Consider the following 26,172-nt stretch of genomic DNA (forward strand, 5'->3'; position numbering starts at 1 on the left):
AAACTACTTCAAGGCAACTTCTATCCGACTTGTGCACATTGACTTTAATGGAAGTCGCCTCAAAGTCGGATCCTCATCTTAATTGATATGATTTGGATCCGACGTTACAAAAAAGATTACAAATGCATTCCCTGAAGTTGCTTCAATTTGCATCAAGTCTGGCAAAGTCACACTGTAGGTCACGGCAGTGTGACCCGAGCCTTAAGCCTACCCCATTCTTCTTTAATGATCTGAATTTCTGTTTAATTTGAAGCCAGCTTCTGCTGCCAATGTGACCATTTTCCTCTACAATGGTCCTGTCTGCTTAGCTCTACCTGTTGCTTCTCTGCCTAGAGTTTAATCAAAGTGAAAGCTTCAAGTGACAGCTGAATGAAGGGCGGAGCGGCATAGGGTATGGGAGGCCTGATTACATTATCAGAGGTGCATCGTTGACAGTGATTGCCAACTGTCAAAACCACAGGGACACATGGCATAACTTCCTACAGAAAACCAGGAGATTCAGGAATGATCAGCAACCTTGTGATTAGATGTGCAAGATGACTAGTTAGATTCACATTGCATGTACACATTTGCTGTTCTTTATTATTGAATGAGGCAAACTGATGTATTAACTTCTACCATTCAAGGTTGTGTAATAGTTTTCAATTCCTATGACTTGTTAAATTCTGAAAAAAACGAACAATAATACAATCTTTTACATGATTTCTCCTGATAAATGAAACCTTTCCTGGTGCCATCTCATCTGATGCTTGAGCACAATGCCTGGGAAAGCTGTGATACTCCTCTCCCATTTTGAATAGTTCTATTGTAATCGACATCCTTTTAAAAAGACTCTTATTCATCTCCTAGGTATGGGTTGAAGCTGACAGTGCAGAGATGGCATAGCATATAATGGATAATGGAGCAATTTCTGACAAGTGTACTAAAGCAGATTAATGTGGTAAGCTATTGTGAATCAGTGAGGGCAACCACACATACATTTATTTATAAACAGCTTAAATAGACTATAATTCATAACAAACAATCAGACATTTCGTTTAAGTATACTAAACGCACCAGATCAATCACAACTGATCATCTGAGTTACCACATTTTTTTTTTTTTTACATTCATAGCCAAAGCAAGTGTGTAATGCATGGCAGGGGAGTACTGAGGAGGGCTACGCCCACCCCCAGAATTCAGTTGTACCCCAGAGGGCCCCTCCCATGGATGTTTTACCTGGCCTGAGCTCCTCTCCCCCAAATGACTACACTCAGGGCCAGGACGGGGGGTGGAAGCCTGGCGCAGTTAACTCCTAAAGTGGGCAGTGATGTCCAGATAGTAGAAGTGACAGTGGAAGAGAGGAAAGAGCCAGGAGGAGGTGCAGGCTGTGTTGTGCTCTCCCCCTCCTGTCAGAACAGCACTCCTTCATACAACAGGTGACACAGGATTGTTCTCTGATTGGATTGTGCACGGATTCATTACCTGCCCCTACCCACAATTCCTGCTGCCAGGAGATGAGCAGCCGTAGGAGGGGACAGGGGCAGGTAATCAAACAAGCGTCAAATATCCTATGCTCCTGCGCCATTTATTCAGCATTTTTAACGCTGGCACCTCCTGGCCCTTTAGGGGTTTCTGAGGCTCGGAGGCAGAGCGGGGTTTATACATAGTTACATAGTAGTTGAGGTTGAAAAAAGACAACAGTCCATCCAGTTCAACCTGTACAAGTGTGTGTGTGTGTGTGTGTGTGTGTGTCAGAGGCCTGATCATTTCCCATAACTCTGAATGTTGTGATCTGTGAGACGCACGTCCAAGAGTCTTTTAAAAGTACCACCAATTGTGGAAGAGAGTTCCTCATTCTCACTGCCCTTACAGTGAAGAACCCCTTACGCAGCTTAAGGTTAAACCGCCTCTCCTCTAATCTCATTGTGTGGCCACGTGCCCTCTTGCACTCCTTGAGACTATTTTTTTTACCTATGCTGGGATCGCCATTGAGGTATTTGTAAATCACTATCATGTCCCTTCTCAGGCGTCTCCTCTCCAAGGAGGATAAATTAGGCGCTTGTAATCGCTCCTCATAATTAAGGTCCTCCAATCCCCTAATTAGTTTAGTTGTTCTTCTTTAGACTCTCTCCAGTTTCAGCACATCCCTTCTGAGGATTGGCGACCAGAACTGGACAGAATACTCCAGATGTGGCCGCACCATGGTTTTATAAAGGGGTAGGATTATAGCTTTATCTCTGGAATATATCCCCTTCCTTATGCATGCTAATATTCTGCCGGCTTTGGAAGCTGCAGCTTGACATTGCATGCTATTACTTAGTCTATCTTCTACTAGAACCCCCAGATCCTTCTCCATCCTGGGTTCCCCCAGAGGTCCCCCCCCCCAGAGCATAACTTGCATTTACGTTTTTAGCCCCCAAGTGCAATACTTCTCTACAATAAACCTCATTTGCCATGTAGTTGCCCACTCTGTTATTTTGTTCAGGTCATTCTGTAAGATTTCTATATCTCGATGAGACGTTATTGCCCTGCCTATTTTTGGGTCATCCACGAAAACGAAGATTGAGCCACTGATTCCGTCCTCTAGGTTATTGATGAATAAATTGAACAAAATTGGGCCCAGGACTGAGCCTTGGGGGACCCCACTTACCACTCCAGACCAGTTTGAGTATACATTATTTATCACCACACTTTGGACACACCATTATGATCATGTGACCGCCATGATTGGCTGTCACAATGGTCACATGATTGTAAAGCTCCTGATCGCTACTTGCTTTGCGTTAGGCGCTAGTAACTGTGCCGGGAGCGTGAAGGTGTACGCAGATATGCGTCCTCTCGTGTCAAGGCCCACTGGCCGAGAGCCCGCATATTTGTGGTACTGTCGGCGCTAAGAGGTTAAAGCCTCATAACTGCCCTTCGATGCCTGCCATGAATAATACCATGGCACCACACAATACTTTTCACACAGGTGCGGTAGTGTTGTGTTATGTTTATGTGACCTTATCCCCGCACTAGACACAGGGCACTTAACAGATCTCCTCCTCCCCACACAGCACATAGCTGAGATCAGATTCCCTTACAGGCACAACCTCAATCTTAGGGAAGTAGAGAATGGGGGAGTATCTCCACTGAGGGTGAACATTTTAATATGTACTGACCCCCAAATGCCTGCTCCCATTCCAGTCCTCCCTTGTGTGTTAAGAGAGATACAGTCTACTAGCACAGTACAGGACAGGAGTACCCTAAATTACATTTGTATTTCTAAAGCAAAACATTTTTAAGTAAGTTTCAAGAAACTAGATAAAAGGTCTGTTTATAATTTAGACCTTAAATTGATACTAAAGTCTCTATTTTTTTATTTTTTTTTTAAATAACAAACATGTCACACTTACCTGCTCTGTGCAGTTGGTTTTGCACAGAGCAGCCTGGATCCTCCTCTTCTCGGGTCCCTCTTCTGTGCTCCTGGCCCCTCCCTCCTGTTGAGTGCCCCCACTGCAAGCAGCTTGCTGTGGGGTCACCTGACCCGAGTCCAAGCTCCCTGTGTCCTTTCAGACAGGAGCCGCGACCTGGCCCCTCCCGCTCTCTCTCCTGATTGGCTGACTGACATTGATTGACAGCAGGGGGAACCAAACATGTCACGCTGCTGTCTCAGCCAATGAAGAGGGGAGTCCCAGGCAGCTGAGAAACTTCTGCAACATCGCTGGATAAAGATGGGCTCAGGTAAGTATTGGGGGGGGCTGAGGGGGGCAGAGGGGGGCTGCTGCACACAGAAGTTTTTATCTGAATGCATAGAAAAACCTTCTGCCTTTACAATCCCTTTAATGCCAAGGCTAGGATCCACTGTGGATCGCTTTTCAGGGCACAGCCGCTGTCAAGTGTTCAGAAAGTGATCCTGCCACCTACTGAATGCCTGTTTTTTTTCTGCCCAATGGCAGTTTATAATAGGGTCAATGAAGTGCAAGGAGGGAGGGGGTATTGGGGAGTTGGCTATTCTGGAGTCATATTTTCCTAGCAAGCACACTTCAAGTGGATATAAAAAAGAAATTTATGGAAAGGAAAAACACTGCGATGAAAAAAAAAAAAAAAAACACTGAAAGTTTTCTGTGCTTTTACCTGCATTTTTAAGTTGGTGACTGGGCCTCCTTAAATATTTCAAAGCTAAAAGAATTCCTAAAAGGTCTGGAAAGAATTCACTTAAGGATACATTCAAAGCACAATCTTGTCATTTTAAAAGACCCCCACATACCCACTTTCTGTAAAATCACTCTATATAAATTTTTTCTAGTATTCATCTGACTAGGTCACATGACCTGTTCCTCTACCCTTTTTTTTCTGGAGATAGCCATTTTTATTATGCAGAGAACAGTGACACATTATGTGTGTGCCACTCTCTGCAGTATTGAACTGTGTGCCCGGGCCGGTATTGTTATGCACCCCCAAGGAGGCATGTCTGGGACCGCCTGGGTTGGCTAATGCTGGCCCTCATTCATCCCAGAACATGTACAGTGGCTAGGGGCACCAAGGTTAATATGTAGGGGACAGTGCCAGAGGCAAGGTGAGTATTGCAACAACAGCTGCATTATTCATTTAAAATAAAAAATTGTAAAAAGTCTAAGCTGCATTTATATCAGTCTGGAGTTCATCTTCAACTTATATGTAGTCCATGTTCCCATGATTAGGTTATATTATAAAGTACAATTTTGTGCATTTGTTTTCTGCTTTGATTCATGCCCTAGTCAGTCTTGCCTGGTAACTAGATTAACCCTGCACTGTTATCATTCCATTAGCAAATAATAACCTCCAAATTTACTTGATGATGATAGACATGATGCATCGTGTACCATACAGCTGTACGGCTTCCAAATCAAGGCTCGGTATTTCATTAAGTCATAACTACGTTGATCATAACTTTGGAAATTATCTGGCTGAAACTTCTTGGTTACAAATTAATTATAATGCAAATTCTATTTTTCCAACGATAATATAATTGTTTAATGCAATAAACATTTCCATGCAACAGGGACTAAATAAAATAATAATAACAGCAGAACACAGTGATTTTCTTATTACCTATGCATGGCTACAGTATTTAATAGCAGCACAACAATCAGCTGAATGTGCAGCTGTGCCCGCTTTCATTAGCTGAAATTAAGACAATGTGTAACATCTCATTAGGGAATCACTGGACAACTCCTTCCTAATCAATATTTGCACTAATTACAAAGACTAGAAATGACATGTAAGATTTAAAAGGCCTTACAAAATAAATGAACAGGTACAATATAATACATATGAATACAAATCCTTTTATAGAGGAATACAAAGGAACATCAAGGTCCATCCTCCCATTTCTACCAAATCTGAGCATGGCTCAAAATACAAATCGCATTCAACATTCTGTTTTCTATACTTGTGAAAATAATGTTTGGCACGCTCTAGAAAGCTGTTTTTTTGCAATGTTCGTTCATGGTTATCTAACAAAAAATATCTCCAGTTAAAGAAGTTTGGGGTGTATATAAAAAAAAAAAAAACAAGCATACTCACTTCCTTGCTGCAGCATCAGTGTGATGCTGCGGCTGTCCTAGGTTGGCTCTAAAGCCCCGTACACACGTACCGATCGTCGTCATACAAACGTCGGCGGACGAAAGATCTGCCGATTGTACGCTTGTTAGTATGGTGCCTCCGACAGCTGTCTGCGCACATTCTGCGGACAAGAGTCTTTCTTGCAAACATGAAAATGTTTGTATGCCGACACCAGAACGGACGATTGTTCGCCAGTCAGTACAGAATTCTGCCGACAGACCGCAGATTTGCAAGACTGGGCATGCTCAGAAAAGAAAAAACACAGGGAAAGTTAACCATCACATGACATCACTTCTGCAGTCGGCTGTAGTCAGCGGACAAAATTCTTGGGCAGTCTTTGCACTTTTCAACAGACACCGACATCCCGGGGAGAAAAGACGAACGTTTGTATGCCGACGATCGGTACGTGTGTACGGGGCTTAAGACCGAGAACTGAGCATTACTTGACCACTAATCGCTCAGTTCTTGGTTTGCTCCAAGCAGAGAGCAGTGACTGAGTACAGAAACATAGAAAGGTGATGGCAGAAAAAAAGACTGGACGTAGTCCATCGAGTCTAAAGCCTCGTACACACGCAACGAATTTCCGCCGACCGGTCGGCCATCTTTTGTCCGGAGTGGTGTCTGTTGGTTGGAATGTGCTCTAGACTGCACACAAATTTTCCCGCACGACAGAATTCTACTTCAGAAGTGATGTCATGTGTTGGATTGCTTTCTTTGTGTTATTTCATCTCTGAGCATGCCTAGTCTTGCTCATAAGATTTGTTCCCATCGAAATCTGTACTAATGAGACGAAAATCGGACATGTTTTGACGGTCGACAAAAATTTTATAGCCTGCACACCAGGATTTTTTTGGCCGAAAAGTCGGAGTCGGTTGTCAGAAGCACCATACTAAGAAGCCGAAAATCGGCAGATAGGTCGTCGGACGAAATTTTCCAGCCAAATTTCTACTCATGTGTACGGGGCTTAACTGTTTCTTTTTTTTATATACAGTAGTCCACAGAGATAGCAGGGAACAATGCTTACTGAAAACAGTTGAGAGGCAAGCAGCACAAGAAGTGTTTGATGGATAAACAACCAATTTTTACATTTGTTGCACAGATATAATAAAACACTTTATTTTTTTATTTTTTTTTAAAGATATATTTATGGAAAGTCAACAGAATTGGCCCAAAGGCTCATAGTAGCTGATCACAAATCATGTACATTGTGAAAAAGGAGATACAATCACATACACCTAAGATAATAAAACACTTTCAATGGTGCATTTAGCCACTTGCTTCCCAGCCACAGTACATTTACTGCAGAAGGGTGGCATGGGCAGGCTGGATGATGTACATGTACATCATTCAGCATGTTCTGGCTGGCTGTAGCCAATCACAGCACAGAGTCCTATGAGTACATGCACACAGGGCTCTGTACACAGCATCCGCAATCTGGGCTGGGCGTTTCTTCTCCCAGGGAAAAAAAAAACAGCCAGATCTGTTAGTAAAAGCAGCACACATTACACATTTTTTAGGCATACAATGAACCCCTTGATTGCCCTTGGATGTTAACACTTCCCAGCCAGTGTCCTTAGTACATTATCAGTGTACAGTTTTATCACTGATATATGTATTAGTATCACTAGCAACATCAATTTCAGTTAACAACCCTCCCAGATAGTGTCTGTTTGTGCCAGATTGCCCACCACCCTATCACGGTACCAGTAACAGTATATATATATATATATATATATATATATATATATATATATATATATATATATATATATACATATATACATACATACATATATTTTTTTTACTATATTGTATAGATGCTATAAAATGTTCATACAAACACTTATTGGGATTTCTTTTTTTTTTAACCATAGACATGTAGCAGAATACATTTTGGCCTAAATTAATGAAGAATTTCGTTTTTTTTTTTTTTGGGATAGGTTTTATAACAGAAAGTAGAAAATATTTTTTGTTTTTTTCATTTATTTAATAAAAAATAAAAAACCCTGTGGTGATAAAATACCACCAAAAGAAAGCTCTAATGTTTGTTGCATCACCGCGCAATTGACAGTTAAGTTGTGCAGTGCTGAACCGCAAAGTATAGCCTAGTCATAAAAGGAGGTAAAAAACATAGGTGTGCACAGCCTCTTGCATTAGGATGTGCACCTCAAAGTTAAAACATACACGCCTTTCTCTGCAGGCTCAGCTGCACTGGACAATGAATGAATGGGAAGTGCTCTGTGCTGAGCAGCTCTCTGCTCGTTAACAAACGGAAGCATAGTAAATACAGTTTGTGAGTGTGTTCATTTAGAAAAAGAAGGGGCTGGTTAATGTCATATTGATTAGCCCCTTCACCCACTTTCACATCATGAAACATTCCTCGCAGCAGCTGGGGGGAGAGAAGCCAGCAGCATTGCGGTGGGGGGGGGGGGCAAGTAGGGGGAATTGGAACCACACAGGGTGATTAGAGTGTGCCCAGGCACACCTGGTACACCCCCTCCTCACACCTATGGAGTAAAACCCTCTGGAGGTCAAGTGGTTAACAGACCAATAGAGAACAATTAAATGAAAAGTATGGCTTTAAATTTTTTTCCAGTGTTATACTTACCTAGGTGGATGCAGCATCGGTCCGATGCTGCATCTGTCCCCCGGCGCCTCTGCACTGAGAACCGAGCGATCGAACACCACAGATCACTCGGTTCTAACAGCTCCCTGAGCAGAAAGCTGCTGTCAGTCAGCAGCTCTATGCTCTTTCCTTCTCCTTGCTCACTGGAGTGTTGGGCTGTGGAGGGGGTGGAGAGGCCGGCTCAGGCTCTCAGCCGCTCACAGAGCCTGAGCCAGGTGTCGGTCCAAGGATCTGGTGGATCCCGACTTCCATTGTCATGATGATGCAGTGCCTGGACTGACTTCTGTGACATCAGCAGAGAGTGGACTTCAACCTACTCTCTGCTGAAAACGGGTCACAGTAGTGCAGAACAAACTGTGATCCATAGGAGATGTACGTACTGCCAAATGTGCTTTGGCTGTACGTACATCTCCTTTAAAGAGACACTTATTGTTAGAGCCTATATACATTTTAAATTAGGTTTGCTTTTGGGGTGGTCTCTTCTCCCCTCAGTTATTGGATACTTTAGTTACAGATATGCAAGTAGTCAGATTTTATGTTTATTAATATTTTTGGAGCAATTTGTTATATTCCTCTCCTATTTATGAGATGTTGTGTATTCTAATATGAGTCTATATTTACAGATATAATTTTTAATTAAGCTCCTGATGAGTGGATGGAGAGCCGCGAAATGCATAGAGCTCATAGATATGAAGACATACCATTTGGAGGCTGACTTTATGATATATATTTTTATGATTTTTTTAATATATGTATTTATTCATTATTATAATATTAAATGTATTTATGTATGGCATTTATCTACTTCATGTCAAGTCCTCTATTTATGTATGTCCAAATTTTATCTGGATTCCTTATCATTGTGTCAATCATGTAATATCCAATAAATGATTAATTATTATTCTGTGACTTTATACAATCTTCGATCAGCAAGTGACTTACCTCACAAAGTCCCACGACCACTGTTTCTTTTCTGTACATTTTAAATTATGTATTAATGATTCCAGAGCAGTATTTATTTTTGTTTTTTATCTGCCTAAAGTTCAGCTTTCTATACACACAGGACTTTTAGTTCAATTTTTGTTGGATGCTTTCAGGTTAAATGGACCCAGCGTCTTTGAGAGAGTCTAGTGCTTTATTTTTTGCCTTTTATTATAATGTCTATCTGAAGATCAATTACATCACTTTGCACAGTGAAGAGGAAGATGCTGGTGCTATATAAAGCAGTAACAACAACATTAGTATCATCACCACCAGCTTTGCTAATAGAACCAAATACTCATCTAATTTAAAGTAGATCTAAAGCCAATACCTTTCCATAATTGGGGATAAATGGGGAAGGGTTGGAACTTCTGTTTTGACTGTTGTCACACAGGAGGTACACACACTGTATATCTGTCCTTATGATCATTGTCACTGAGACAAACGGTGATCAGAAATCCAAAATGTTATAGTTGTCACAGGAAGAAGAAGAGGGGTCAACTGTCTTAGAGTGATATTTACTCACTTCTTTCTAAGAGCTCTTGCACATGGGTCCCAAAAAAATGCCAGTTTTTTAGTCGTTCTTTTTTTTTTTTTTACAGATCTCAACACAGCCCATTACTTTTAATAGGCCTGTAAATATCAATAAACTGGATTATTAAAAAAAAAAAAAAAGTGTTGCTGGTCAGTATTTTTCCGCCATACGCAAGAAGATCACTCCTCCCCCCTTAAATAATAGATTATATCATGTGAATATTTGGTATTCTGGGAGTGAGAAGAATTTTTACGCAAGTATGTGTGTATATATTCGTTTGTAATGCATGCACTATACGGACAATATGACTATGACTAAGCCCTGGTGGGCGGCATGAAATGCATTAGAGTGTGCGGTTTGGTGATGGTTAGGTTAAAGTGGAGTTCCACCCATTTTAGTAACTTTAGATGTATGTAATCCCCTTTAAAACTACTTTTACCAATGGAAACTTTTTTTTTGCTTTATTTTCTTCTTTATTCATCCTCTCCTCACTTCCGGGTCCGGCCGCCGATCGGCGATTACGTAATTCGGCGATTCACAAGGGCTGCTGGGATGTATCTCATGGAATGAAATCTCGCATTATTACACTGGTGCCCTGAGCTGTACTGTATGTATTGGATTGAGGCCGTGCTCTGCCCCGCCTCCGCCCCGCCTCCTCTCAGTGAGCAAGGACTGAAAGCATTATATCCTCACTGAGCTCACTAAATAAGGTATTTCCTAGCAAAAAAAAAAAAAAAAAGTTTCCATTGGTAAAAGTAGTTTTAAAGGGGATTACATACATCTATGTAATCCAGGGGTGGGGAACCTATGGCCCGGGGGCCGTATGCGGCCCTCAAAGTCATTTGGTCCGGCCCCCCGTGTAGGCGAGTCGGTCTCTCAGCTGATCTGTCAGAACAGAGCCGATGCTTCCTGTATAGTTCCAGCTCTGTTCTGACAGTTTGAGTGAGTCACAGGCGGAGTGATATCAAATGCAATCTACCTGTGACCAATACAGGAAACATTGCCTCTTCCTCCAGCGCGGCGCCGCTGCTAGCATGCATTTCCCGCCAGCAGCACACACAGCAGTACCAGCCAGAGCCAGCAATACCAGCCAGAGCCAGCAGTACCCACAGCAGTACCAGCTAGAACCAGCAGTACCCACAGCGGTACCAGCCAGAACAAGCAGTAGCCACAGCGGTACCAGCCAGAGCCAGCAGTGCTCACAGCAGTACCAGCCAGAGCCAGCAGTACTTACAGCAGTACCAGCCAGAGCCTGCAGTACCAGCCAGAGCCGGCAGTACCAGCCAGAACCAGCAGTACTCACAGCAGTACCAGCCAAAGCCAGCAGTACCAGCCAGAACCAGCAGTACTAGCCAGAGCCAGCAGTACCAGCCAGAACCAGCAGTATCCACAGCAATACCAGCCACAACCAGCAGTACCAGCCAGAGCCAGCAGTACTCACAGCAGTACCAGCCAGAGCCAGCAGTACCCACAACAGTACCAGCGAGCAATACCCACAGCAGTACCAGCCAGCAGTACTCACAGCAGTACCTACAGCACAGTACCAGCCTGAGTCAGCAGTACCCACAGCAGTACCAGCCTGAGCCAGCAGTACCCACAGCAGTACCAGCCAGCAGTACCCACAGCTCAGTACAAGCCAGCAGTACCAGCCTGAGCCAGCAGTACCAGCCAGCTATACCCACCAGCAGTCCCCGCCAGCAGTTCTTTTCAAAACTTACCACCACAAAGAGTCGACTGCGCTCCAGACTGACCGACTCAAACCTGGAAAACCAGTTGCGAGTAGCAATATCATCAATACCAGCTAACATCACACACCTCACTAAAGAGAAGCAGTTGCAGCCATCACATTAGGGGTGAGTTAATTAAATGTTTGACCAAATGTAACAGGCATATTTTTAAGTTGATAATTTTGTACGGCCCCTGAATGATTTTATAAATACCCAAATGGCCCTTGGCAGAAAAAAGGTTCCCCACCCCTGATGTAATCCAAGTTATTAAAAATGGGTGGAACTCCACTTTAAGGCCACTGTTCCTTATTTATTCACCTGGGCTGATCGGGAGTAGGGGCAATCCTTTCCTCTTTACTATACGGACAATACTTACCTTTTTTTGCACAGGAACTTTCTACCAGGTAAATCAGACGTTCATACATCAGTACCGTGTGCAAGAACCCTAAGGGATTGATTTACCAAAGGCACACAGACTGTGCACTTTGCAAGTGTAGTTGCATTAATTTTCCCCAGAGCTTAGTGAATGTGGTGAAGCTTTAATTGGGTAAGAATACCCAATCAATTGCAAGGAAAATGAAAAAAAAAAATGTTTGCTTGCACATGATTGGATGATGGAAATCAGCAGAATTTCACCTCCTTCACTAAGCTCTGGTTAAAAGGAGTGCAACTGCACTGTCTACTTGCCTTTAATAATTCAACCCCATTATGCTTCTATGCAATGTACAGTACATCACATAATGGTGAAAATAAATGTAATTATTTGAGGTTTTGGGTTACTGTAATATTTCAACATGTGTGTAGAGAACAAAGTATAGAATCCCAAAAAGCTGGAAAGTGCAAGTAGAAAGTGCAAGAGAAGTAAGGGGTATACAATAAAAACCTTATATTCTTCTAGGTCAGGGGTCTTCAAACTACAGCCCTCCAGTTGTTCAGGCACTATAATTCCCGTCATGTCTGTGAATGTCAGAGTTTTACAATGCCTCATGGGATGTGTAGTTCCACAACAGCTGGAGGGCTGTAGTTTGATCCCTGATCTAGGTGATCTAGGTGGATGCAGCATTGATCTGATGCTGCATTTGTCCCCTGCCAGCTCTGCACTGAGAACCGAGTGATCAAAGACTGCCGATTGCTCAGTTCTCCCCCTCTGCTCTGAGCAGAGAGCAGTGGCTGTCAGTGATCGGCTCTCTGCTCTCCCCTCCAACACTCACTAGATCACTGGGCTGGGGAGGGGAGCAGCTGGCTCAGTCTCTCAGCAGCACAGGAAAGAGGCTGTGCCAGCTGTTGGTCCAGGCATCTGGATAGTTTCTGACTGTAAATTTGGGATCTTTCCCCAGCCTGCTGAGTGACTGCACTCCTGTGATCCTTAGAAGTAGGGACAAATAATCTTTGGTCGTGTTTCTAAACCCAGGACCATGCATTCACTATATCTGGTCTCCCACAGTACACAGAACATGGAGATGCAATTCATTTAGTAAATATAAACTGCTAAATACCTTGTTTCATCAGCAGTATATAGCAGTCTTGTGACTTCTATCAGTGTCTGGTTAAAGCTTATAGGAGGGGTTTCCATTCTACTCTAACTGTCCTATGAGGCTGCATGACCCCTGACCCTCTGTCTGGACAGTGCTGATTGGCCCTGTGCCGATCACATGCACTCTCCTAAAAAATAAAAAAAGTCTCTAGCAATACACACCAAGCTGAGCATGAGCAGAGTGACTCCAAAGGCTCTGTCTTATCAGGAGATTGAGGACAGTAGAAGAAGGGGAGGATCAGAGAAGACAGGATAAGACCGCCTTTTTTTTTCTTTTACACAATGCAAAGGATTAACCCCTTAGGTTCCACAGTGGGTATAACGAGGATGTTTTACTGCATATACCCACTGATTTTTACTGTTATGGGTTTAGTAACACTTTAAACTTTCACAAAAAAAAACCTGGAAGCTGATTGGTTTCTATGCAGAGTTGTACCAGATTTTGCACTCTCCAGTTTTAGTAAATCAACACCAAAGCGTACAGAAAAGATTAGTTCATAATCTTGTATCCATACAAGACTGCAGACAAGTCCTCAGTACAATGGTGTCAGGTGCAGAAGGAGTTTACTATGTTAACACAGTACATGGACAAATGTTCTGCCCCCACATGCATCTTTCTCAAGCTCTCCAACGTCACTGATATATCGTATGACCACAATAGGGATATTAGATTGGAAACTAAACTCCACTCGGTCAGGGAATTGTGTGGATGGTTTATTGTACTGTGTAAAGCGGCATGGATTACATCAGTGCTGTATAAATACGTGCAAAACAACAATAATAACAATACATAGGTGATATATTTTAAAATGCATGACAGTTTGTCGAATCAAATTTAAACTGCTATATATTTGAAAGATAAAGTGTAAAGAATAGGAGACATTGACCTTATTTGTTCTTTTCTGTTGGCAATAAAAGCATTACAGAACTAACATCAGAATGTAATCCAATAAGAGAAGAAATATTACGTAAGCAATCTTCTGCTCCAAGAGTGATAAGCAGATACGAAGGCACTGAGCAGTTAGTAGTTGAGCTGTAGATAAATACAGCCCTAGTTACAGGTGCCAGCCAGGTAACCACACAAGTGACTTGATGGAGAGGAGTAAACAATCTTACCTTTGAGGAGACTATCCTGTTATCTGGATACCTCTGAGGAATGTATGCTTCAGTGCCAGGAGGAGGCTCTTTGTGACCAACATAAATAGTGCGATTGTCTACCCAATTTTCTTCTCCAGCACACTATAAAGAAGAGAGAGAGAAAAAAAAGGGCCATTATTTTGACAGTCACAGACTATTATGGTCAAAGAACGGGTCTTATTTAATAACCCACCGCAAGGGCAATAACCCATGTCAACCAGAAACCAATTTCCAGCTAACTAAAGAAAGGCAATTTCTGAAAGGGTCTCTTTGTAAACAAGAGGTAGCCAGAGAACTCCAGTTGCTTCAAAAATGAATTCAAACCCATGTCCGTATTTAGATATTTATAATTCACACAAGGTAATGTGCACATAAAAAGAAACTAAGGGGTCTACACACATCTGCTATCCAACATGTCGATATGCTAAAACAATAAGCAACTTTCCCTGAACAAGTCAGATACTTTATTTGCTCTAACAGATGATTATACCAATGTAATGTAACTTGAGACTCGGTTCACACTACAGCGATCCGACTTAGGGGGAGACCTGTGAATTTGCATGCACCGCGACTTCGGCACGAAGTGCACGGACTTCATAAAATGAATGTCTATGCAAGTCGCTCCAGGTCGCCCCGAAGTAGTACAGGACCCTTTTTCTAAGTCGGAGCGACTTGTGTCGCTCCTATTAGAACCGTTCCTGTACTACACTATGGGACGCGACGGTGCGTGACTTGTCAGGCTGACCAAGTCGCCTGACAAATCGTACTAGTGTGAATGGAGACTTAATCTTTAGAGTTCTATTAGGAGCCACATTTGTTTGAAGTACTTAAAACCACAAAAAATAAATTAAAACAAAAACTGTCAAATTGGGTTCCTGACAAATAGAACACTGGCACTTGGATGACTAGAAGAAACTGAGGCAGTTTATATATTTAATACAAAGCTTTACTATATATACACTATTTGTAAATACAGACCATCCAATAATTGAATGAGCATTCTTAGGTTGAATGATCAATTTCTGATAACTACGATCACCTTTTCCCCTTAATGAGATAAGCACCTTGCTGAACATTCATATGTATGTTGCATCCAGCAAGGGTATTTGACTGTAAGCAGTTGGTTGTTGCCTGCATGTCTGATGGTTCTCCTGAATCTATAGAAATTCCATAGAAAAAAAAAAAGATGAGCTGTCTCCAAACTGGTCCACTTATAACGCACTTGGTAGATTTTATGGAACTGAACAATTAAAAATCGAACTGTAAAACTTCAACCAGGGTTATTTTCCAATGCTTCTTTCATTTTCTTGCACTCCCTGCCAGCGGCCTCTTCCTTTATGAGACTATTGACTACCTATGAAAAAGGAGTGCTGGATTGAAAAGCCTCACAAAATCTTCACAGACCCCCCTGCTTAGGTATCTAGACAAATGACCTCCACAAATGCTGGACCCCAGCAGATTCCTTTAAATCATCTATATGCAATAAACTTCAAGAATTGGGGTATAAAGCCTTAACCAGATGGTACCCCAACACTACTGCACCGTATTTAACCCTCTGTGCCCGAAATGTGTTGGAGGTGTGGTGCTGAGAGAGGCGGCATGTTACATGTATTTTGGTCCTGCCCGCTTAGTACTCTTTGGGATGGAAAAATTTACTGACAGGACATTAGCAATTACACAAAAAATTACATTACACAAAAAAAAAAAAAAAACTGTGGTGAGGCACCTAATTAACGCTGCCTGGGCGTGTATTCTGCCTTTATGGAATTCGGTGCACCCTATGGTAATGGATCCTTAAAATGTTGGACATTGGGGAAATGGAAGGTCTGACTAGCACACTCAAAGATACAACTGAAGGGTTTACTAAAATGTGGTTCTATTGGCTTGAATTTTCCTGTATGGGTGAATTAAAAAAAAAATCTGGCGGAATAATCTTCTGCACTGCTACACTCTTCTTTCATCGTCAACCCTATACATTCTTTAACCCCATTTGTCTGCCATGCATAGTTTCTTTAGGCGATAGCTGTACTCTTGTTACTCCTCCTGCTGGTGGTGCTGCCTCACCTGCCCCCTTCTTATCTCCACCCTCTCCTTTCCCCCTCCCCCCGACCATTATTATTTTCATCTTCCCTCTCCCTTTCCTTTCTATTTCCTATTGATGAACAAACTATCTACCTGTAGTCTCTTGAATTCTGTTGGGTTATTCTTTTTGTACAAGATGGGTTTATGTTGTACCTATGTTAAATATTCTAGACCTAGTCTTATGGTGGTATCCTAAAAGCACCCTTTCTGAATTTGTACCTGGATGGTTAGGTCTATGTATCATGTTTATTTCTATTTTTTTTTTCAGCTTATTGTAATTGTGACAACTTTCTACAAATAAAGAATACATAAAAAAAAAATAAATAGAACGGTGTTAAAACAGTAAAAAAGTAAAAAACACCAACTGCATCTTGCCTTATGAAAATAATGGACTATGGCAGATTTTTCCCCCTTAATTGTTTTGTAAAGGAACCCCTAAACAAAAAACAATAATAATAATTACACACACACATATATATATATATATATATATATATATATATATATATTTATTTTTTTTTTAGTGGTTCTTTTACAGTAGATTTTATTTTTATTTTTTTCCTATTATTAGAAAAAAAAATATTTCAAGGTTTCCCCATACTCCTATTAAAAGCTAGTGGAATATCCCTCTATTGTTGCATTCTTGGATATAGAAGTATAAGCTCAAGGGACAACTGTTCTGCATTGGTTAAGGTATACAAATTCACAGATTAGAGACAGTTCAGTGATCAACCATATTGAATACAGTCTCTAAGGTACCATTCCTATACTCCCTGAGGTACCCCCCGGTATCACAAACTCAGATTCAGAACTACTGGTCCAAGCAAGAACGTGTCTTGAATAATAAGATGGATTACAGAATGTACTATTTTACTGTTTACATGTTCCTGTTCATCTAATTGTAATAGGATGGATTAATGGTAGAATAAAGTTAGATTAAGCGAGCTAATCCAATTAACGGTCAGTAAATGTTTAAGAATCACTATATAGGCAACTTTTAGATTTATTTTTTCTACCTGCAATACCATAAAATATATTGTAGCAACACAATAATTAAAAAATAACTTTTGTAAAATTGCAATAATGTATTATGAGGAAGAGATACCTAAACAGCCTGCACAGAAGACATAAGCAGCATGTGGTGTTTGCTATTACCATCCGCCATATTGTCGGTGTACCATAACAATTGAACAAGTGAAAGCAGACACAAGGCTCAAATTTCCCCTGCTCATTACATCAGAACAGACATGCTGTTTGACCGGACTAACTCGCACTTGTAAACAAGAAAATAATGTTCTCAATAAAATGCTTTTCTGGGAGCTAGACAGACAAAAGTGCATATCAGCTATCATGACACATTCCCAGAGTGAGCATGGACCAAAAGGAAATGTTACAGTATAAAATCCTAATGTAGATAATTCAATTTAAAAAACACAAGACAAATGTTCATAGTGCATTAAACTGCATCTCAATAAAGAAATAATGCAGCAAGTAACATTTCCCATTTATCTCAGAAATTGAAATCATGCTGCAATGGGTTTGTATTCTGATAATGGTTACGGGAATGGTTATATAAATAAAACTTAGTTAAGAAATGATGTCTTTAATCAACAATTGAAAAAAGGACAGTTATAGCATAGTCTATTCTAAACAAAAAGAAAATTGATCATTCCCTGAAATCACAGAAGAACATAAAACAGGACCTTTATACATGTTCTGAACAAATCTATATTACTAAAACTTTGAATAAATGATACAGTCTGGAAAAAAAAAAGCATTAGGATGTCTAAATCGTTTATTCCATTAAATGTTCCATACTTACACAATACATTTATCCTTTATTCTAAACCTGTGTGTGCAATGCTAACAGTACTGTATGGCAGTAAATCACTGAAGTCATTTCATGCAGTGTTAAGGCACGATTATACACCGATCAGCCATAACATGATGACCACTGACAGTAAAGTGAACATCATTTTGTGACAAGGGCACCTGAAAGTGGCTGGGATAGATTAGCAGCAAGTTAGTATGCAGTTCCTGAAGTTGATGTGTTGAAATCACAAAAAACGGCCAAATATAAGAATTTGAGTTTCTTTGGCCTAAGAGACTAAACTTCTGGGTCACAGGATCTCCAAAACTGCAGCTCTTGTCAGATGTTCCTAGTCTGCAGTGGTCAGGATCTACCAAAAGCGGTTGAAGGAAGAAAAGCGATTGAACCAGTGACAGGATCATGGGTGGCCAAGGTGCATTGATGAACGATTGAAGGCTGGCCCATGTAGATCAATAGAAGAGCTACTGTAGTCTAGATTACAGAAAAAGTTAATGCTGATGCGGACAGAAAGGTGTCAGAACACAGTGCATCGCAGTTTGTTGCGTATGGGGCTGCGTTGCCACAGACCAGTCAGGGTGCCCATGTTGACCTATGTCCACTGACAAAAAAGTGCCTATAATTGGCATGTTAGCAACAGAACTGGACCACTGAGCAATGGAAGAAAAGGTCTTTGAGAGGTTGACTTGGCCTTCAAATTCTCCAGATCTCCAATCAAGAATCTGTCAGAAGTGCTGGAAAAACAAGTCTGATTCATGGAGGCATTACCTCAAAACTTACAGGATTTAAAGGATCCGCTAATAATGGCTTACCCCAGCATACCTTCAGAAATCTAGTGGAGTCCATACCTAGATGGGTCAGGGCTGTTTTGGCGGCAAAAGTGGGACCTACTCAATATTAGGTGCATCGTCATAAAGTCCACCTCGATCCAGTGATGCCTAGATGCATTATCTCGATCCAGTGATGTGCACAAGAGCAGCAGCTCTCTTTCTCCTCATTGGACAGAGAGGTAGCGTAGGATCCATTGGTTCTTGCTGCTGTCAATCACAGCCAATGAGGAGAGAGCAGGGGCAGAGCCGGGTCATAACCTTTTCCTTCTCTATCCAAAATTAAAATAATAAAGTTATTATTGCAATTAAGTGGCTATACATACACTTTAATGAAAATAGATCTACTCTATCCATGCTATGCACTGTTTTTTTGTTTTTGTTTTTTTTACATATTTTGTATTACCTTGATACCAGCTTGTAAATAGTAGTGATTGTAAGCACTATGGAGTACCCAAGTCCTCGCTGTACGGTATATCTCAATTGGAATACATGACGAATACAAAAAATCCTGAAACGCTATTTTTGCTATTGTATAGCAGACAACAGAAATGCAAAGCTATAGATATGAGATGCGGCCATAATATCCTGCTGATGTATGCAAAGCATATAAGCACAAAAAAAGCAAATATTGCTAGAATTTAAAAGACATCTTGACGGTAATGCAAAAGATCAATATGAGGCTTAAAGATTTATTAATGAACAACTGTCTTTGCTTTGGCAAGGAGACAGTATATATACCGTATTTTCCGGCGTATAAGACGACTGGGCGTATAAGACGACTCCCCTAATTTTCATCTACCAGTAATACTTATACTTAGGTTACCTTGGAGATATTATACTCGGCGTATAAGACGACCCCCCATTTTTGGGGGATTTTTTTGAGGTTCAAAAGTAGTCTTATACGCCAGAAAATACAGTATATATTATATATATATATATATATATATATAATTCTACAACGGTTACAATTCTCTGGTGTATACACGATCTGTACAAAATTTCAGTAACTACCATTTGCTAAAATATTTGTGATTATATTGGGTACATAGGCTTGCTTACTTTATACATATATGTGTATGTAGAACTATCAAAACACAGTTGATGCTTCTTCTCTACTTAGCATAGTTGCCCCTTGTTCTTGATTACCAGAAGCTCTACCAGTTTACCTTGTGGGTCAATGGAAATGTTACTACATGATTAATGGACTGACTTGCTACTATTAATATTATATAAAGGCTGAAAAGAATAGGGTCAGATTCTGTCAATCCCATGCAAATGCTTTTGTAGTACAAAGTATCCTACTACCTACTGAATCAGTGATTCCTCTCCAAATGGCAACCATTAAAAAGGCATAGTCCACCTTTTGCAAAAATGTAATTAGAGCACCCACATTAATAAAATAAAATAATTCTCATTTATTAAAAGTTTTGCATAAAGCCTGCAGAGCAGTGCAACAGCAATCAGTCCATTGCGAATACAATACACTGGCTTTTGAAAACTTTTCCACAAGTCCCAGGTCCATACAGACAGAGGGCCCTTCTGTTATTGGCCTGGAGGAAGTAAACACTGGACCACAAGTGTGTGGTCATATCACTGTGTGCTCTATTTAAGATCTGTGAGTCCTCTACCGTGGTGGATGATGGGACTTGTAGTCGTTATTTGCAGATCCCTTTGAACAGACCTTTGAGCTGAAAGTTTGGCTGTGTAGGTGTAGCAATGTTAAATTCAAAGGAAAACAGGTTGTTCCAGGGAGAAGCAGCTCTCTGCGATTCAAGTAGTTGTAGACAAATAGGAAAGGTCTTCAAAAGGCTTTACAAAGAATGTTCTCTCTATGTAGTTGAGACTTTCCTTCTGAGAAAATGAATAAGGACTTAACCCAATTTCAGCCCTAGACTAATCAAAACCTTTATAATCAAATTTGTAAATGTTGCCACGTATCGTTTATTCAACTAAAAACTTCCTAACTTCTTTAGACACCATCATGTTTTTTTTTGTTTTTTTTAGAACATACAGGGCCTTCATTTAGTTCAAATGTAAAATAAAAAAAAACCTGCACACATTTGTTATAATAAGTTAAGAAATTGTCAGACATGTAAAAAATTGCTGGTGCTACATTTTGTACAACCAATATCCTTCCAAATATTTTCACAATTATTTCTCCATTTATGCTGAGTACATCTAGAAGTGATCAGGTGACCTACAGAAAAAAGAAAGCATGAAGAATCCACTGAGAACAAACCCAAAATTGCGATCACAGATGCAGGTTTTTTTTGGTCATTTCACTGTCCCGCCATACCACAGCTACAGTGTTGGCAACAAAAGAGTTAACATACTATCATCATCACTCAGCATGGTTACTGATCGAATCTTACATGCCTTCCTCACAGTCTGCAGCCTCCTGGAAATCAGGGTATTCTCCAGAGGGTACTTTAATTTACACCCTCCCAGAACTGGGCACTTGAATGAGGGTGTTAAGTAACCCGGGGGGGGGGGGCATCAGAAAGGGGTTACCTACTATACTAAAGAGTTAAATAGAGTAAATGAGTTTATATACTTAAAAAACTTATTTTGAACTCTTGATACTTGTTACATTAATAACTAAATATCTTCAAGGTCAATCAATCCTTTCATTTTTGTTATGTTGATGGACATAAGTGAATAAGGAATGTCAAGTTTTTGATTTACTTGTTCTGAAGATCAGCACCAGCCAAACAGCAATAAATAAATAAATAAGCAGTGTCTAACACACTGTAGCCGTCAAAATGTAAGTACATTGTCAGGGGACATCAGAGGGCACTTAGGCAATTAGTTATTGTTAATGGTAAAACAGTCAGAATGTAAAGGGAAGGATGACCAAGGTCATCTAATGATTTAACGGTTTTCCAAAAACATTTTATTCAATGCATGTCGTGAAGGAGAACTGTCCCAATTACTTGTGTTCTCAGCAGAACTGTCAAGTCATCAAATGGCAGGTGATCACATGAACGGCAGCTTGGCAACTGCAAATCAAACAGAGGCTAAGATGGCAGCTTTCTTGGCATTTTTTTAATAAGATACACAAGAAAAATCCACAATAAAGAAGAGTGGGTGAAGCCAAGAGTGCCTATGTGAGATGTTCTTTTGGATCTTATGCATGGACTAAATATACAAAAGCACCAAGACTATTTGCTATTTGGAAAGGATACACATTCATACATGGGGGATCTCCTATGGCAGCTGCTCTTAAGACACCAGCCTTTATTTGAACTCTTATTTTTTTATTGTTGCCTAACTTTTTATGCCATATATTGCGTTGCTCTAACAAAGACATTGCTGTGTATACAACTAGAATTCAACTTCATTCGTTTACCAATAAATTCACACGCAAGCAGTAGATAATGTATTGCCTATGGAGTTCAAGGATTTTTTTGAGACAAGGAAATATCTTGGAGTCCATGCCGACCAGTGCATTTCAAATCTGTCTATCAATGCTATTTTTTCATAGCACTCCAAGTAAGAAAGTCAGTCAGGATTCAGCTAAAAATACAAATATATTGGTAAGTAAGGTAAGACCATGCTGCCAATCTGTAAAATATACAGACATAAAAGTGTTATATGTGATATATACAACAAAAAGTGTTGCGTTAACAAAATTGCATAAAGTCAGTGTACAACAATCATATATAATCCAATGTGAAAAAAAGTCCCACAAAGAAAATTGTGAAAGATGAGTGGTTCAACAGCCAAAAGATCGAAGATGGAAGTTATCTCCTTCCCTTCACCAAAGAGGCCAGTCACCAACACACTCATAAGATGTCCTTTTACCAGAGCTCATGGACCCCTTAAAAATAGGTGGGTCAAAAGGGCTTTCGGGGACTCTATCCCCCTAGTGGTGCTTGAACCGGACAGCACAACGTCAGAAATTATGTCTTGGGTATTAATCCAGAAAGATATTACCAGCTCCCAATATCATTGTACGTATAAATAGAAAGCTAATACTCCGCTTCCACCCCTGGGTAGAGCGATAGCGTAACCAAGCCACTATGCCCTACGCATTTCCTCACCATAGTACTTCTACCGGAGTGGCTTGGGACATGTCATTGTGTTATCCGGAAGATGAGGCAGACACCATCTTGCTTGATCAGGATTTGTTTATGGAGACATGCGCATGTTCTTTTTACTTGTGTGAGTAGCACTCAGTTTTAAATAAAATTTGTCCTAAGGTTTTACACTATTTAGTGCATTTTAATTATATGTACAACGATTTTGGGAGCTTGTAATATCTTTCTGGATTCCTACCCAAGATATCATTCCTGAGGTTGTGCTGTCCGGTTCAAGCACCGCTAGAGGGAGAAAGTCCCCAAAAGCCCTTTTGACCCACCTATATTTAGGGGGTCCTTGAGCTCCGGTAAGAGGACATCTTAGGAGGGTGTTAGTAATTGGCCTCTTTGGTGAAGGGAAGGAGATAACCTCTATCTTCGATCTTTGGACTGTTGGAACCACTCATCTTTTACAATTTTCTTTGTGGGACTGTTTTCACTTTGGATTATATATGGATTTCTACACACTGACTTTATGCAATTTTATTAGCGCAACACTTTTTGTTTACAAATGTATTTTGGTGATAAATATCTCACTGTTGTGTTTGCAGCTTTTTCATCTAAGACTTACACAAGCGCAGTCATTTCCACCTTCACAGATCAGGCAAGTATAACAATTTATTTAAAAAAAAAAAAAAAAAAAGTATAGTATCAATTTCATAAAAAGGGTCTGAGACTAACTTTGTCTCAACTAGGGCACAGCCAATCAGCTTTTAAAAATAGATTTTTCTAAGCTATGTGGAAAAAAAAAACAAAAGATAGAAACTGATTTGTTGCTATGGGTAATTGCACCAGCTTAGATATAACTGGTCTCAGCCACATTTCTTTAATTTCCTGCACTGTCTGTAGTTTTGGCACTACCAATCTTATAAATGGCACGGCAGCATCTAGTGGCTGAAGAAAGATTCATATCTGTGGGGAACAAAAACATACTGGGGTTGTATTTCTAAAACTGGAGAGTGCAAAATCTGGTAGAGCTCTGCATAGAAACCAATCAGCTTCCAGGGTTTTTTTGTCAGCGTATTTGAACAAACTGAAGTTTGCAGCCGATTGGCTATCATGCACAGCTTCACCAGATTTTTCACTCTTCAGTAAATCAACCCCACAGGGTTTCATCTACACATCAATGCAATCAAACCAATGTCTGCTTGCAGTGATGCGCAAAGGAGAAGGGGGAGCCACCCAGCAATTCTGCCTGATTGAACTCTCCGCATTGCACAGATTGTGTTGACACCCCTATAGAGGATTGGTGTTGGTATTTCTTTACAATGAAAGTGAGATATAACACATATTTTTGTAATGTTGCTTTAACCAAGCAAGTGAACAAAAAGCAGCAAATGTATAGCAAATATAAACCTAAAAAGTAAAAGCAGTACGAGTATCCATGGGAAATCACTGGATTCATCCATGTAGAGTGACAATTGTCTTTTGGCACTCCTCTTTGGCAAAAAATACAGCAAAGCTTACAGAAATTAGGTTCAAATATAAAAACAAATCCACATGTTGATATACAGTGGGTACGGAAAGTATTCAGACCCCCTTAAATTTTTCACTCTGTTATATTGCAGCCATTTGCTAAAATCATTTAGGTTCATTCTTCTTCCTCATGAATGTACACATAGCACCCCATACTGACAGAAAAACACAGAATTGTTGACATTGTTGCAGATTTATTAAAAAAGAAAAACTGAAATATCACATGGTCCTAAGTATTCAGACCCTTTGCTGTGACACTCATATATTTAACTCAGGTGCTTTCCATTTCTTCTGATCATCCTTGAGATGGTTCTACACCTTCATTTGAGTCCAGCTGTGTTTGATTATACTGATTGGACTTGATTAGGAAAGCCACACACCTGTCTATATAAGACCTTCCAGATCACAATGCATGTCAGAGCAAATGAGAATCATGAGGTCAAAAGGAACTGCCTGAAGAGCTCAGAGACAGAATTGTGGCAAGGCACAGATCTGGCCAAGGTTACAAAAAGATTTCTGCTGCACTTAAGGTTCCTAAGAGCACAGTGGCCTCCATAATCCTCAAATGGAAGATGTTTGGGACGACCAGAACCCTTCCTAGAGCTGGCCGTCCGGCCAAACTGAGCTATCGGGGGAGAAGAGCCTTGGTGAGAGAGGTAAAGAAGAACCCAAAGATCACTGTGGCTGAGCTCCAGAGATGCAGTCAGGAGATGGGAGAAAGTTGTAGAAAGTCAACCATCACTGCAGCCCTCCACCAGTCGGGGCTTTATGGCAGAGTGACCCGACGGAAGCCTCTCCTCAGTGTAAGACACATGAAAGCCCGCATGGAGTTTGCTAAAAAAACACCTGAAAGACTCCAAGATGGTGAGAAATAAGATTCTCTGGTCTGATGAGACCAAAATAGAACTTTTTGGCCTTAATTCTAAGCGGTATGTGTGGAGAAAACCAGGCACTGCTCATCACCTGTCCAATACAGTCCCAACAGTGAAGCATGGTGGTGGCAGCATCATGCTGTGGGGGTGTTTTTCAGCTGCAGGGACAGGACGACTGGTTGCAATCGAGGGAAAGATGAATGCGGCCAAGTACAGGGATATCCTGGACAAAAACCTTCTCCAGAGTGCTCTGGACCTCAGACTGGGCTGAAGGTTTACCTTCCAACAAGACAATGACCCTAAGCACACAGCCAAAATAACGAAGGAGTGGCTTCACAACAACTCCGTGACTGTTCTTGAATGGCCCAGCCAGAGCCCTGACTTAAACCCAATTGAGCATCTCTGGAGAGACCTAAAAATGGCTGTCCACCAACGTTTACCATCCAACCTGACAGAACTGGAGAGGATCTGCAAGGAGGAATGGCAGAGGATCCCCAAATCCAGGTGTGAAAGACTTGTTGCATCTTTCCCAAAAAGACTCCTGGCTGTATTAGATCAAAAGGGGGCTTCTACTAAATACTGAGCAAAGGGTCTGAATACTTAGGACCATGTGATATTTCAGTTTTTCTTTTTTAAAAAATCTGCAACAATGTCAAATTCTGTGTTTTTCTGTCAGTATGGGGTGCTATGTGTACATTCATGAGGAAGAAGAATGAACTTAAATGATTTTAGCAAATGGCTGCAATATAACAAAGAGTGAAAAATGTAAGGGGGTCTGAATACTTTCCGTACCGACTGTATCTCTTTTTGAAGTGGTAAATGCACTGGTAAAGAATAATGTCTAAATGTGTATAGTCAAGGCCAATAATTTCTCAATTTATAGTATATTATGTGTAC

The 26,172-nt window shown here is 40.7% G+C and overlaps 1 protein-coding gene across 4 annotated transcripts in view; it reads right to left on the bottom strand.

Annotated features, from left to right (window-relative positions):
• ATP11A (ATPase phospholipid transporting 11A) overlaps positions 1–26,172 on the bottom strand; it is a 302,717-nt gene that overhangs the window by 141,561 nt on the left and 134,984 nt on the right. For all 4 annotated transcript variants that reach the window (XM_082245175.1, XM_082245178.1, XM_082245177.1 and 1 more), the window contains exon 2: positions 14,088–14,210. In XM_082245175.1, coding sequence (XP_082101301.1) covers positions 14,088–14,210 — 123 coding nt within the window. The remainder of the gene's footprint in view (positions 1–14,087; positions 14,211–26,172) is intronic.

The sequence above is a fragment of the Pelophylax lessonae genome (genome assembly GCF_965119305.1).
Source record: "Pelophylax lessonae genome assembly, chromosome: 2".
Classification (NCBI taxonomy): domain Eukaryota; kingdom Metazoa; phylum Chordata; class Amphibia; order Anura; family Ranidae; genus Pelophylax; species Pelophylax lessonae.